This window comes from Perca fluviatilis, chromosome 19, assembly GCF_010015445.1.
Source record: "Perca fluviatilis chromosome 19, GENO_Pfluv_1.0, whole genome shotgun sequence".
NCBI lineage: Eukaryota > Metazoa > Chordata > Actinopteri > Perciformes > Percidae > Perca > Perca fluviatilis.
In genome coordinates this window covers 12,141,779-12,157,819 of record NC_053130.1, presented here as the reverse complement: position 1 = coordinate 12,157,819, position 16,041 = coordinate 12,141,779, and the positions used below count along the sequence as shown (strand labels likewise).

At 42.0% G+C, this 16,041-nt stretch overlaps 1 protein-coding gene across 3 annotated transcripts in view; it reads right to left on the bottom strand.

The window, feature by feature from the left end:
- Positions 1–15,425, bottom strand: part of pcnx2 (pecanex 2) — a 33,562-nt gene extending 18,137 nt beyond the window's left edge. For 2 of the 3 annotated variants that reach the window (XM_039783438.1, XM_039783439.1), the window contains exons 1-18: positions 14,956–15,425; positions 13,519–13,721; positions 12,532–12,649; positions 12,374–12,410; positions 9,352–9,941; positions 9,051–9,245; positions 7,114–7,596; positions 6,827–7,022; positions 6,182–6,332; positions 5,942–6,084; positions 4,795–4,873; positions 4,393–4,528; positions 2,557–2,699; positions 1,969–2,122; positions 1,651–1,683; positions 638–809; positions 402–512; positions 9–100 (exon numbers count right to left, since the gene is read on the bottom strand). In XM_039783438.1, the coding sequence (XP_039639372.1) occupies positions 9–100; positions 402–512; positions 638–809; positions 1,651–1,683; positions 1,969–2,122; positions 2,557–2,699; positions 4,393–4,528; positions 4,795–4,873; positions 5,942–6,084; positions 6,182–6,332; positions 6,827–7,022; positions 7,114–7,596; positions 9,051–9,245; positions 9,352–9,941; positions 12,374–12,410; positions 12,532–12,649; positions 13,519–13,721; positions 14,956–15,108 (3,189 nt within the window). In that variant the 5' untranslated portion in view covers positions 15,109–15,425. The remainder of the gene's footprint in view (positions 1–8; positions 101–401; positions 513–637; positions 810–1,650; positions 1,684–1,968; positions 2,123–2,556; positions 2,700–4,392; positions 4,529–4,794; positions 4,874–5,941; positions 6,085–6,181; positions 6,333–6,826; positions 7,023–7,113; positions 7,597–9,050; positions 9,246–9,351; positions 9,942–12,373; positions 12,411–12,531; positions 12,650–13,518; positions 13,722–14,955) is intronic. The other variant, XM_039783440.1, reaches the window with a different exon arrangement.
- Positions 15,426–16,041: the final 616 nt, after the last annotated feature.

Here is a 16,041-nt window from a genome sequence, read left to right as displayed (position 1 = left end):
TTTTGTACCTTGAGAGCTCCGAAGCAGAAACCGTAGAGCAGAGACAGAGCGATCAGACTGCGTAGGATGCTGTAGACTGCAGAGATGAGACTCGTAGCAGCTGAGAAACACAAGGATGAAAATATATGCACTTGTTTTAAACAATGAGTCACGAAGGTAATCATGTACTGTAGTCTTAGTTTTAACCTTTTTAAATCACTAAGAAGATTCACCTTTACTAAAGGGACCTGAAAAAGTATTTGCAACATTGAATGCAAATTACACAGATTACACATGCAGGCATCAAACCAGAGCCTTACAGTTTACAATGAAAACACAACTTTTAAATTGACATTCTTTGAGGATCTGGATTCAAGAAATCAAGCATTACTGAAATCAATTGATTAGAAAGTTTCACCAACCTGTCCCTCCAAAAAAGTGCATGTCAATCTGCTCCAGCAGGTAGATGGTGAAGGTGTTGATCTGAGGGAAAAGGCCCACTAGGAAGGTGATTGGGAAGCAGTAGGTAAAACCTGTTTTATGCATGAAACAAAAGACATTTCTTAGTACATTTCAAGGAAGAAATAATGTTTTGAACAGGAAATAAAACAAATAATTGTATCGTTTGTCTCTCCTGGTACATTTCATTTATCCCTACCCACTAGCAGGTCACGTAAGAAGCCCAGTGCATCATGGCAGACGATGGTGACTCCGTACAGAGTGGAGACAGGCAGATCTTTCCTCCTCAGCAGTTGCTCCAGCAGCCAGATCAGAGCACAGAAGATGCAGAAGTAGGCTGCTCGGCTGTAGGCCACCAGCTGGTTGTGACCCTGGAGACACACACATGAACAAGCACAGGTTAGGATGATATTAACTGCTAGACACTGCAAGATAATACCAACATCTGATGTAATCACGATTAAAAACACAAATGTACAACAAAGTTGAATGCCCATATGTCTTGCACTTTTATGTGTTTGTTTTTTTTACAGTAACATGAGTCATGACACAACTAAGAGAGCTCCAAAGAGTAATATCCTCTGCAGCCACATTGTGCATCAGTCAAAACACAGCAACATTATTAATATGGGCAGTGGTGGCATAAAGGTTAGAGAAGCGAGTTTGTGACCGGGAGGTTTTCGGTTCAATCCCCAGACCGACAGGATAAAATCTGGGTGGGGAAAGTGAAAGTACAGCGCTTGTCCCTCCCTCATTACCACCACTGAGGTGCCCTTGAGCAAGGCCCATAACCCCAACCGCTCCAGTGGAGCTGCTCAGTGGCCAGCAGATCAGACTGTGGTTGTACTGGGCAGCTTCCAGGTATGAATGTGGAACTGTGTGAATGTGATCAGGGCGTTCCTGCAAAAGAGAGGCTGCCTCTCAGTGAACCTCCCCTGAATAAATAAAGGTTAAATTTAAAAATTTAAAAAAATATGGAAAAGGGAACTGTTTTCCAATTCATGACATGATATGCCAACATGCACCAATAAAGAGCAACAGCAGCCACAAGTTGAAACTAACCAACCAACTGGAACATGTATGCATATAAGTTTCCCAAATATTGGTAATTATAATGCAACCGAATATGCTGTTTTTTTAGAAGTTTGTTTTTTCTTCACTCTACTATAATATTTCCTCTGAGATTTAGTAAGAAAATAACATTGTACTCACATGTGTTGGTGAAGCTGCATCTGGTTGAACACTCTGGAAAACAAAACCACAGAAGCAAATATTTAATCAGCAAATAGGAACTGGCAAGCCTGAGGCCAGTTTAATTTTTTATCTATATTATAGGTCACCATGGCACACATGTTGAGCTTACACATCATTCATTCCTTAATGCAAGTTGGTTTTATTATGGTGAAATGGTTTTCCTTAGACCATCACAATACCATCACACACTTTGGTCCAACAGTAAAGATTCAGGTAAACAACTCAAAGCAATAGTTAGATGGCATGGCATGTATTGAGATTTTGTATTTTCCTTACCTTCAGTAGGGAATACTGGCAGCTGGCGATAACCAGGCAGAACTGGAAGACCCAGAAGTCTTTGAAGCAGCCGTGGTTGAGGAGCAAAAAACCCAGGAAAGAAACCAGAAAGGCCATGAAGACTGCAACTAGATTCTCCAGAACGTCCTGGTTTCTATACAAAAACATCACATACATTACAGAGGCATACACAGGTTACAGTGATGCATTCAGCAGCTTACTAGACATACAGTATATCCTCATTGAGGAGCATCATTCCTGCACAAAATTCATAACAAACAAAATGTATGGATTTAGTTACTGTTAACTGATGATTAAACTGAAAAGACATAAAAGTGATTGATCAAACTGGAAAAAATTTCACAAAAAGGACTAAATTGACCAACAATTAAGTGATATTGATGGAAGGGGCTGTGGTGTAAGATACACATACAGTAACTGTTATTCTTGTTGCTCTAAAATCTAAATACTATTTTCAGAGTGTGAATTTCCTAGCTGAAAAATGATTACGAAGTTGGATGTCCAGACATCCAAACAGTGGAATGAGTGGAATGAGTTTGAAGGCAGTTTTTTTTTTTGGTTTATTACCTGTCCAAAAGGGCAAGCAGCGTGAGTCGGTCATATAAAATGTTGATCCACTTCCCAGGCAACAGTTTGAGTTTGTAATAAATCTTCCTGGTCGGTTTCTCCTGAGTGGACGTCTCTGAGGACTCATCCAAAGAGTCCTCTTCCTGACGCACACATGCACACAAACACAAATAATTTATACCCACATGAATTCAACTGCAATAATAACAGGACGCAAATTAACTTTTCTAACTACATGATTTCCCATGTAGGGTAATTCAAACCACAGTCAGGATCATTGTAAGGAGACAGAACAACATATTTTTCACGGTGTGCAACCCACACACACACACACACACACACACACACACACACACACACACACACAGAGTTGTGCGGTAATGATTCAGCAGAGAGTGTGTTGTTTCAGCTTCAACAACTGATCCAGACAGTGTATGTCCCCCCTGCTGGTCTGCATCCAGCAGTGATGTACACTGATTCAGGAGTGATCATTTGTTTAAAACAGGAGCAATGACTCATATTTTTTCTGTCCCACTGTTTGACAGAGAGAAAACACGAATCTAATTTACCAGTTTTTTTGTTATTTTTTAATTATCATTTATGTCGCTCTCTGGGGACTTGGCCAATTAACTCAACTGTTAACGAGTACAAATGCAAATTGAAAAAGGAATCAGCATTTTAATTTCCTTGTTTTAAACCTGTATTTTTTTTTAACTGTACTGACAGTGTTGTTGTTTATTGGCAATTGTTTAAAGGTCCCATGGCATGAAAATTTCACTTTATGAGGTTTTTTAACATTAATATGCATTACTCCAGCCTGTCTATGGTCCCCCAGTGGCTAGAAATGGCGATAGGTGTAAACCGAGCCCTGGGAATCCTGCTCTGCCTTTGAGAAAATGAAAGCTCAGATGGGCCGATCTGGAATCTCCTCCTTATGAGGTCATAAGGAGCAAGGTTACCTCCCCTTTCTCTGCTTTGCCCGCCCAGAGAATTTGGCTCGCCCATGAGAGAGAGACATCATGGCTTTCAAACAAGCAAAGTGGCAGATGGCACATACTAAGGAGAGCTCATTGTGGGACTGGCTCTAGTGGCTGTAATTCTGCACCAAGGCTGAATTCGGGAAAGAGACTTCAGATACAGTGCTAGGGGACCACTAAGGTCTATATAAAAGCATCCAAAGAGCACCATGTCATGGGACCTTTAAACTTATTATTTATGAATCTTTTTTAATTTGACGATTGTATTTCATATATTATTTGATGGATTCATTTGTTAAGTCTTTCATTAATTCATAATTAATTATCTAATTTAATTAAATGTACCCTGTGGTACCCCATGTTTTTTTGTTTTGTAAAGAAACTATTTCTCACCAAGACACATCATCACACACACGAGAGAGATTTGCAAAACTGATTTTTGGAAGAATTTGAAACATACATAGTTTACATCTATGCTTGCTTGCTAACAGCCTTCTTGTTCACCCCCTTTGTTGGCTGCATTTCTTGGCACGAAATGCAATAGCATGAAACTATCGGGAGAACTGGGCATCATGTCACCCGCATGCGTGCATGTGATGTGGGTTCTTCTGTGCGCGCACAAAATACAAACAAAACAATTACCTGCTCGGAAAAACATGGCTCCATAGCACTTTTATGAACTGCTAGTGGTCAAAATCCCACAGGGTACCTTTAAATAAAGGCTTTACAACCATTTGAAAGACCCCCTACATCATAGTCATAGTTTCATAAACAAGTCCTGTCTTTAGTCTTAGCAAATCAGGTTAAGTAAATCATTGGTATGAAGAAAAAAAAAGGAAAAGTGAAAGCAGATGAAAACCTGGAATATCTCAGGATGCGTCCTTCGTGGCCGAAGCCTGTGTGCAGGGATGATGCGTCGCTGGAATGGGCAGTCAGTGTGACTGCCCCCCATGCCGTCCTGGCACTCAGAGTTGGAAGAAGTTGACAGTAGGTCACTGAAGACACACACACACAAAGACAGACACACACACACACACACAAAACAGACTGATGTTAATCTGTTGAATAAACCTGATTATGTAGGCAGTGATGATGGTTTAGGAGGCGATGGAAAAAGGAAGATGAAGTTAAGTACATGGAAGCAGTGGAAGAGAACATGCAGGTAGACAGAGGAGGAAAATCAAAAACAGATGAAAAAATTGTAGAAAAAGAGCATGTGTTGCTGGTAAAGTAAGAGACAAGGAAGAGGGGGAAGCAGTACCACATATTGCCAGTGATGAGCTCTGCTCCTAGCGGCAGGTTAAGAGCTCTCTCTGCATACAGCTTACGAGGCCTATCTCCTGTTGAGAAAAACATACGTACATAAAACTTGTCAGACTACCTGATAACCAGCTGATGAGTAGCTAAGTGGGATTTTTTTAGCACTACAGACAGGCATCCGAGACTGAACAGCTAAACATCAGAACATCTTGGAGCCATTCCAGAAGAATGTCATTTAATCTGAATTTGAGCAGTTTTAAAAGTGAAACCATCAGCTGTTGGTAGAGCCTTCCGCACATACTGTGTATTTGTTCAAAAGATCAAAATATTATCAGACTGTCCCAGCACAAATAGACTCTAAAACTGATCAGGGACCAGGTGCATGTGACTTGTTTTAGTTTGCCTCTGGCACAAAAAACAGTTACACTTTACTTGAAGGTATCTACATAAGAGTGACATGGCGCTGTCATGAACGTGTCATAAACATTATAAACAAGTCATAAACGTTTATGACATAATGCTTCTTTTAGTAAATGCCATTCGGTTTTTGTCATGACAAGTTATGGTTAGGGTTAGAGATGTATCGGCTCTGATACTGCCTAAAATGCTGGTATCGGTATCGGGAAGTACTGGAGTTAATGCACCGATCCGATACCACGTAATAAAGCCCTAAAAAAAATCTACGTTAAAGTAGTTTATTTCCGTTCTTTTTCCGTTATAACTGACTGTCAAACTGGATAATAAAAGAAAGTTCTGTGGCGTTCATTGTTTGTGTTTGTTCATGTTTCACAAAGATAGAAATAATATCACATCCATACAGGGATAGTAGTATACAGTTGTTAAAACATAATAAAATATATGACACACAGTTATCGGATCGGTACTCGGTATCGGGCGATACGCAAGTTCAGGTATCGGAATCGGTATCTGGAAGCAAAAAATGGTATCGGGCCATCTCTAGTTAGGGTTAGGGTTCATGTGTCATGACTGTGTCATGACAGTGTCATGTGTTCATAACAGTGTCATGTCACTCTTATGTAGATACCTTCAAGTGTTACCCCAAAAAACATTACATTTCCAGGAACTAATGGAAAGATTATGTAAACACTACAAACATAACTGTTAACTATTCAAGGGTGGCTGCTTACTGTGTACAGTATGGAAGGTGTAGGCGTCTTCTTTGTTGGTAGCCTCTGGTCTGCAGATGACCTGCAACATGGAGCTCTCTGACTGAGAGGTTTGCGAAGGCAGGGAGTCATAGTCTGGATCTTTCTCTCTGTCTGTCTGTGGACTGTAGACAGAAAACACAATCAACTGGAGATCTGGATGAGTGAATTCAGCTGTGTGCATATGTATATTGAAGCATGTGGGTGTACAGGCATGTGTACCTGTCAGGAGAGACTATTGGGATTTGTGTGGGTGTTATAGCCTGTAGTGTGTTGGTAAGCAGACTGGTTGGTGGTTTGGGTCTCTCTGGTTTGTCGTCCGTGTTGGTCTCTGTTATCGTCTCATCTTGTCTGGAAGTCATACTCAGATTCTCTGCAAGCAGATCCAATGGAAATGATTTTATTAAAATATCAGAAGCAGAAATTTGTTTTTATAAAGGTAAAGGGGGGATATTATTAATGTGCAGTGATAGATAAAATGCAGGTTAACACTCAATGAGCATACTATGTTTATTGTTATGTGTATCGTTAGTATTTTGTAAAACCAAACCTATGGAGGGTTGGTGGTGTCTAACACTTGTGCTTAAATTTGGTAACCCCCAAAATTGCATGTGGCCCCAGTCTGGCCCCTCCATTTGAAATGGTCTGGAACCAGCACTGTCTACAGTAGATCAGTATAGTATTAGTATGGATCTTTAAACTTATATAGCTGATAGGAACATGCACTAAGAGCAATAGTATGAATTTATTGCAGCTCGTAACACAATGCTGACATTGCACTCATGTGTGCACTTATATATAAACATCTGCATTAACTATGACGTTACAAAACATGTAGATAAAGGAGGTGGAGGTAAAGGAACAAACCCTCATGCCGAGATTCACCTTCCTCTGGCGCTCCCATGTCCTCTTTGCGTTCTGGCCCCTCATCTTCCTGTGTGCTGGCAGCTCCCCCTCTGGTACTGAGGGACCCCAACAAGGAAACAAACTCCAAGAAGTTGGTTTCGTTGGGAATCTGGCCCTCCTTCGCTTCCAGATCTGACTTGGAACTGGTCATGGTGGTCTGATAAAGAGACAATGTTTGTATGTATGAATGGACAGATGGATGGAGATAGATAACTAAAAATAGAAACAGAGCTAAAGTGCCAACATACTGTGTTATGTGAGCGGTCTGAAAGCAGCACGGCATCTTTCCCACTGTCCATGCTCAGCCCGCGGATGTGAGTCCTTCCCCCGGGCCCGTAGCGGCCCAAAGCTGGCGGCAGACGCAGGAAACCCTGTGAATCCACGTTAGGATCCAGAGGATCTGTGTCATCGTGGTGGGAGTGGACATCGATACCTGATGAGCTGTTATCATTTGTCAGCTGCTGGCTCGGTGTGCTGTCATCAGTCAGCTGCAGACCAAGATGTTCCTGGTCTGGATCTGGACACTCCAGTGTGGTGGACTCAGAAGTGGTTGTTTCTCTACACAGGTGAAACTCTTCACTTTGGCTTGCTGTCTGTTGCTGTTTCGGGGTGAGGTCGTCCTCCGATCCAGCTGCTCCTTCTCCCTCCTCCGCCTCCTGCTTCTCCTTCTCCGGGGAGTCAAAGGTGATGACGGGGATCTTGATGTGACACTCTCCTGCATCCTTCTGAGCCTTGTAGGAAACACACAAACACATACACACACACGTTATTCTCCAAATGTAACAACACTTCAGACATAAACATGTCCATCATTTACAGTAAGTAACAATCTTACCATGAGCAGCACTCATGGAGACATGAGCTTAAACATCAGGACAGGACATTGACATGACAGGGATTTTATTCTGATAGCTATACATAAATATATCAAACACATCACATAATCTTACATTTTGCACCAGCCATTTTACTGATTTCAGAATTTCCGATTTTAGGGGTAAAAAATATGCAATGTAGTATTTACATTACGTGACCTGCTGGAGGGGTCAGTCATTACAAACTCATGCTGTGCTACCGGACATTGCTCAAACCCACAGAAATGTATTTCAAATTTTAGTGGAAATCCCAAAGTTTCCAAACATGCCAAAAATGTCTGAGCAAATTTCGCGGAAATGTGGTAACATTAGAAAATAAGACATCTAGAATATTTACATTTGATGGGATGATTCAACCATAAAAACACTGAGTCTTGTATTCAAATATATGACTCAATATACGCAATATATATATATAGGAACTCCTGAATCCGACAAATACGCCCTCTATGTTAGAGGCAGAGTTGGAGGATGATGGGGGATCATTGTCGATTTCCCGGGCGGAAGTCACTGATGTAGTCAAACAACTCCACAGTGGCAAAGCCCCTGGGATTGATGAGATCCGTCCAGAAATGCTCAAGGCTCTAGGTGTGGAGGGGCTGTCCTGGTTGACACGCCTCTTCAACATTGCGTGGAAGTCTGGGACAGTGCCAAAGGAGTGGCAGACCGGGGTGGTGGTTCCCCTTTTTAAAAAGTCACGCTGGGTCATGAAAGAACGAGATCCAGGGTACAAGCGGCCAAATTGGGTTTCCTCAGGAGGGTGGCTGGCATCTCCCTTAGAGATAGGGTGGGGGGCTCGGTCATCCGTGAGCAGCTCGGAGTAGAGCCGCTGCTCCTTCACGTCGAAAGGAGCCAGTTGAGGTGGTTCGGGCATCTGGTAAGGATGCCCCCTGGGTGCCTCCCTAGGGAGGTGTTCCAGGCACGTCCAACTGGGAGGAGGCCTCGGGGAAGACCCAGGACTAGGTGGAGGGATTATATCTCCAACCTGGCCTGGGAACACCTCGGGATCCCCCAGTCGGAGCTGGTTAATGTGGCTCGGGAAAGGGAAGTTTGGGGTCCCCTGTTGGAGCTGCTCCCCTCGCGACCCGACACCGGATAAGCGGATGAAGATGAATGGACTCAATATAAACCTCACATAGCATAAAGAGCTGAAACAGGCTGATACAGAACACATACATGTATGTGATACTGCTAGACTGTATAAGATGATTTTAACAGCTTTGAAGGGGAAACACATGGGGAAAACTGGATGTTAAGGGGGTTAAAACTGTTTCATGAATATTAAAACTGACGTCCAAAATTATTCTTACCTGTGCATTCTCCAGAAGGCTCTGCTTGACATTCTCCTCCAGTTGAGCAGCAGTCTGAGGGTCACAGCTCATAGTGATGATGATCTTGACTGTGTCACTGTCCTCTAGGTGAGCCGACACTGGCCCGGGGCCAGAGGTGTCTACCAGAACTACTTCAATCTCATCTGAACAGTATGTCTCCTCCATTGGCTCAGCCTGAGAGAAAATAATGATAGGTTTCTACCAATGATGTACACAATAATCACAATGCAATGATAGTTTCACTGCTTTCAATTCAAACCTCCGTAACATAACAACTTACTCCTGTTTCTATATCTGTGAGGCCTGTCTGTGCAGGAAGTTCTGGGATGTCGATGGAATCATCCTGGCGGTCCTGGGGAGTCTCCAGTGAGTTATTGTTGGCATCTGGGGGCTCTTTTTGCCCCTCACTCTCCTCCTCACTCTCATCTTCACTTCCCTTGGAGGGAGGCAAACCTTCATCAGCTGTTTCCCTGTCTGCAGTCTCTTTACGCTCACAGTCTTCTTTTCTGTCCTGCTCTGAGTCTTTCTCTATTGTTCTGTCCTGCTCTGAGTCTTTCTCTATTGTTTTGTCCTGCTCTGAGGCGTTCTCTGTTGTTCTTTCCTGCTCTCTGTCAGTTCCCGTCAAAGACCTCTGAATGTCGATTTCTTCTTTCACAGCCACAGTTTCAATTATTTCCGCATCCATCTTCCCTGTCCCCATCCCAGATCCAGGCAGCATCTCTTCCCTTTCAGCTCGGGACGGGGGCCTCTGCTGGGCCTGCAGCAGGGGGGCGGCCTGGTCTGGATTGGGGCTGGAGAGGTCATCTGGAGAAGGGCTTGGATGCAGGCCTCCCTCCACAGGCCTCTCATCTGCAGCGCTCTCACTCTGTCCTGGGATAAAATGAAATGCACATTCAAATTGTTGATTTAAAGTGTAATAATAATACAACTGAGCTAATCATAAAATTCCTGCCATGGAAATATTATAGTATCTTATTTGGCTGCAGTGAGAACACAAAAAATAACACTATTGTCTCCAGTGGTATTTGCCAGTGACATATAAATGTCTTCCAATTGCAATAAAATGAAATGCAGATGAGGGACCAATCTTACTGCTATTAAAAACAGATACATTTTGTTACAATTGTGCAGTCGTCTGATGCATTATACAATACTATATTATATATATTTTTTCCAATAGGCTGACATTGTTCTGACTAATCACTAGTGCATTAGGTCATACATTTACTGGATGCAGTCAGGTGGTCTTGTTGGCTGGCTGCTAGTTCCGTGCTTGTCTGAGCATATACAACGATGTGTTTGCAGAAAAGCAAGTTGTCAATCCACATTGTCTAAGGAGCCATCGAGTGCATTTGGAAAGAGGAACAGAGTTGACTTCCAGGACAGATTGATTCTGACGACAGAACCCTTGTTCCCCCACATGGCATGCAAGGCCTCAATAGTGACAATAACTAGAGATTAGTTGATGATAACCAGGGTTTAAATGTTGCCTTTCTAAATTGTGTCTTCATTCTATAAGTGTATACTTATCACTTCATGTCATCACGTCATATTTTCAGTGCCATTTTTAGCATTCACTAGGAGGTCATCTTTCTAGAAACCAATAAAACCTGCTTCGTGTAGCAATCATTTGTACCTTTATGTCAGGCTGATGGTAATATTTCTGCAGGCTATAAGGAATGTCAGTAGCCAAACTGACTTAACAAATGGCAGTGGACATCAGCAATGTGTAACCTAATGTTTGAAATCAGAATGTGGAGAAGAACTTGGTTCCCTAATTCTGTTGACTCCACTGTTTCAAAATAAAACTGCACAAAACGTGTCCCAATATTTCTCCCATACTCAGTCAGAAGCCACTACATAGTATGATCATGTATCTGTTTTTATTTCTGAAGTCATTGCCTCTGATCTAGAGCCAGATCCTTTACTAATCCATCTCAGCTAATTTAAATCAATCGTGAACCTTACTACAGCTCTGAGACTCATTCTTTCTTATTCCCTCATTTTAGCAAAACACATTAATACTTACATATCACAAGAAAACAACTGTACAAAGCTTAAAATGTGGCTACACAATTAATACTTTACATTTAGAAAAGATTTGTAATTTCCCACAATATCATACAAATATGAGTGAAACATATACAAAATGAATTGGCGCGTTGCCCTCCTATTTCCCCTCTACTTTGTAGTTATCTTGTTCCTATGTTTTTCTCTTACTATTTGAATGACATTGGATATAATTTAAGATCTTTTGACTTTAGTCTTTAGGCTTCGGTCTAGAGCCTTCAGCTGTTTTGCCCCCCGCCTTTGGAACTCTCTCCCACAAGACATTTGCAATATTGACTCTCTCTCCACCTTCAAATTGCATCTTAAAACACACTTTTTAAACTGGCATATTCTGTCTGATTCTGTAATGGCTATAACCACATTGAGTTTTGCACTGTTAAAGATTTCATATCTAGTTATTGTATTAATTCATTATTGTATGTTCCTGTTTAGTTTGATTTTATGTCTTGATCAATTGCTGCTTGTTTTTAACTAAGCAACAGCTGAATCGTTGTTATCTGTATGTTAGACAAGATACATACAAATATCTACATTTACCCTGGGCAAACATTCAGCCAAACAAACCCAGACTGTGAATCAGATAATGCATCTTTACCACTTCTATATAATGTAACAACCAATGCAGCCTTCCAAAGCTAAGTGGTTTAATTTCACAGGAAATACAATTAGGTCACTTCATTTTTTATTTTTTAAATGGAGCATACACTAGATTGTGCCTAACAGCGCCTTGAGATGGGTGACAAATTAAAGGAAGTGTCTTAAGGTGTTGAGCCACCACAAGAAGCCAGAACTTCAGTGTTCCTTGAGCAGTAATGCAAAGGGAAAGAGTTTTTAGATACAGCCTGACTGATTAGCAGAAATACTGAGACCTGCCACATTAAGAAGCCACAGCATCTCAACTCTGCTACCAGATCGCCTCGTGTCTTGTACAGAAGCATCTGGTCGGGTGGTGATGGTGCAGTGGATATGATACATACCTTTTGGTGTGGGAGATCTGGGTTCAATTCCGAATACAATACATCAACCAATGTGTCCCTGAGCAAGACACTTAACCCTCCAGAGGCGTGCAACCTCTGATATATGTAGCAATTGTAAGTTGCTTTGGATAAAAGCATCAGCTAAATGACATGTAATGTAATCTGCATTTGTTATGTTACTCCGCTCATTTATTTAGATTTGTCCTTCAATAGTTATCTGTATCTCAGTCAAACCCAGAGAAAGATCAGCATCACCTTCCACAGTCTTTCCTTCGTCTGACTTCGAACAGTCCTGTATATGGAGGAGAATTCAGAAACACATGAATAACATTAGAACATAATGTAGGTCAACACAGTATTTTCTGTACTGTACATTCATATTCTCAGGTGTCTGTCTTGTAATTGTCACTCACCACCCCAATCAGTCCCGGGTCGGTTTCAGTCTGTTTCACTGTCACCTGGATCACCGGACTGGTACGTTTCCGAGCCAACATCGTCATGGCAACACCGTCAGGAACTGTACTGCTCTTTCTATTAGACAAAAACAAGAGACAGGGGGGGAGAAATGAAATAACGAAGTTAAAGAGGCAGCAAGATAGGTAGTCTATGGAAGTCCATACATCAATATGTCACTTTTAGAAGAATCCTCAGACCTTCGTTATCAGCCTCTCATGTTTTGAATATGAAAATCCACTAATTTATAGGGATGAGGAAGCAGTAAAAAAATACTTCTGTCTGGATTTGCTGTTTTATCTCTCCACATGAAGAGAAATGAAAAGAAATAAAGTCATACAGGGAACAGGAAGTAATGGATTTTCTTTTATTAATCTCTGTGAAGCCCAAGTGTGTCAGAGCAGAGTGAAGATCACTGACCTCCCCTCATTAGCTCGCTCATTCACCAAAGGTGCACTGAGACTTTAAAATGAAGTGGAAAGAGTCTATATCCCTCTCTGAGACACTAGATCACAAAAACAATCTGATCTCAAAGAGAGGACTGACATAATAAGAAAAAAAGACACATACAGAGAGAGAAATAGGAGACTTGTAAATTGTAAAAAGAGAATGTCAAGCTTGGCAAGACACTCAGTTATACATAGTAATAGTGGCATTATATAAAAGGAGATCTCAGGCCTAAATGTACAATTTCATGTTAATAATTAAGTTGTATCATTAGGGATTAAGCCCTGTGGCCTTGATTTTGTAATGACTACCCTGGCAGTGGAGCAGCTTGAGGCACAAGCAGCAAAAATGTTGAATGTACTGTATATATGTTGTATGTCTCTCTGAATGGCCTCCAATATATCTGTAAAGGTGAGACCACATTGGAAATGTTTCAGCTACTTCAGATGGATCCCTCTGACTGTAGTTTCAGGATAATATGTGTGTCTGTGTGGGTTTACCTGATACTGGCAGGCAGGCAGGAGTCTGAGGCATTACTTTTCTTCTCCGGAGCCTTGCTGAGATCAGAGAGGCTGCTGCGGACCACCGCCTCGCCCTCGTCGAACATCAGGTGCAGCCGATAGTTGGCCAGCTTTATGAGGATGAAGAAGACGGTGATGGAGGTGCAGTAGATGCTTAAAGCCATGGTGGTAGGGGGTAGGGCCTGTGAAGAGGAGAGGAGCTTCATCATCAATTCAACATCTCAAGTCTCCTGCCTCCACTAGACCCGTGTTTGATTTAATGCTCCACGCTGTAGCATCTTTTCTCTGTTACTTACTGTAAGTAGGTGAAATTCTGCAAAAGGTAAAGCTTATTTGCAGCCACACAGTTCCCCGAGTGTAGGATATTACAGGCTCAGTGAATCACAAGAACTATTTTGAATTAACTTGAAATTTGAAACATCTCACCTAGAAAGCTTGGGTTGTTTTTACAGGGGATGCAGTGGGTGTTTTCAAACTGTCATCAACAATATTTGAACATAGCTTTGGTGGCAAAGCTTTGAAACACCTGATCTTTTCCTCTCACATCAGAATCTGTTACTTTGCCTCACTAACTCTAATTCATCAGTTTGGGGTTATCAGAACCCACATACAAATTAGACCTAGTTTATTTTTTTATTGAGACTGGCGAGCAGGAATGTGGGGAGCGATCACATCACATATTCTGTGATATAATTGATCTAATCTGGATAAAACTGGTTATTGATAAACTTCCGTTCTATTGAGAACATGAGACACTGTTAAAGTTGTTTATTCACATACAATAACAGAAAAGCTGCTATTGATCTGCCATCAGGCCATTAAGTGGTCACCCTTTCAGTACTGTGCATGGCTGTTGTTGCCATCATACTTCATTTTCATCTTACTTTACAGCTAAGGCTAAGGTGTTTGACCTACCGTATAGTAGCAACACTTCCCTTCATTCTACCACCATTCTGCTGTGTGATTATTTTGAAACAGAGGCTTTCTTCCTCCAGATCTACTGTATGTTCCACATAAGGTAGTAACAAATCGCAGATGTAAGTTCCTCAGTCAGGATGTTATTACTGGGAGTATTGCAGCCTGCTTTGCACCTAGGCTATTTCAAAGGCAATGCCATGAAAATATTAGTGAACCACAGTTCCACGCCTCGTGGCTCTCCCACTGCCACATCCAGGAGCAGCCATGCGTTCCGTCACTGCATGCAGGGAAAATACTGCGACAAGGCTGTTTTCTATAGCCTAGTATTTCCCTCAGTAGCAACCAGACAATGAGGGATGTTAGACTCTTGCAGAGCCACCGCGCGTTTATCCAAGAAAGGATAAAAGCGCGCATGAAAAAAAAAAACGTTACCTGGTACCGTGAGCACCTCACACCCCCTCCGCGGCCTTGAACGTCATGTTCCCTCATAAAACTCACCAGATGGAGAGACAGGGGCAACATCAGGAGAAATATCCACAGATAGAGGTGGCAGGAGTTGTTGAATTTGTTCTGGTCCGGGTCGTGGTACCAGCCCCCGGTCACAGATGCCCAGACTCCCTGACGCAGGGTCTGCACAACCTGGGAGACCATCTCTCCTCCTCTCCGCTCAGGTTGGATGGACGGATGCTGCTGCTGCTGCTAGGCTACAATGAAATGATCTCTTCTAAAGCATGCTACTGTCGCTACGCCTCCATGTTGGGGCGATACAGCGCGTCTGCTGAGCCTTCTCTTTCATGCCTCATCGGTCTTCCTCGGTGTTGTCCTCTCGTCCTCCTTTTTCCATCCCAATGTCGATTCGTCCATTTCTGCTGCCGCGGTCCTCATCTTGTCTTGTCCTGTTGGTCTCTCTCCTAATCCCTCTCCTCTCTGGTTGCCTGTACAGATGCGCAGCTCTGCCGCCTCCCCACCCTTCCTACTCCTCCGCCCCCCCCCCTCCCCTTCCCCCCTCCCTCTCCATCCTTTCCTATTATATGATTCGCACCCTCGTGTTTATCTGCGCGTACACACGCAGCCAGTCGGTTTTCAGGCAAAATCAGTCATACACTTAAGTCACACATGTACATAGGCTATGTGTTTAATATGCATGCCTTTACGCACTGGTAGCCTATTTCTAGGCTAGTAGCCTATGCTTAGAGGTTATGTGAGTAGGCTAGATGCATAGCTTTAACTCAATATAGCCTACGCATGTATAGCCTATCCGAATTAATTACGAAAACACATTATTTTAAATAGGCGATAATATTGCATTATTATTATTATTATTATTATTATTATTATTATTATTATTATTATTATTATTATTATTACCGTATTATTATTATTGTTATTATTATCATTGGCAGTAGTAGTAGTAGTATAGGCTAGTAGTAGTATGGGCAGTATAGAATAGGCTATGTTTATGTTTCAGGGCAGGCTATATCTAGGCTAGGCCTATATGGAATTGTTGACTTTGAGTCAAATTCCTTGCCTAAATACTATTCAAATATCAGTAGTAGTATATTTTCACTTTAAAATTATTTTCTT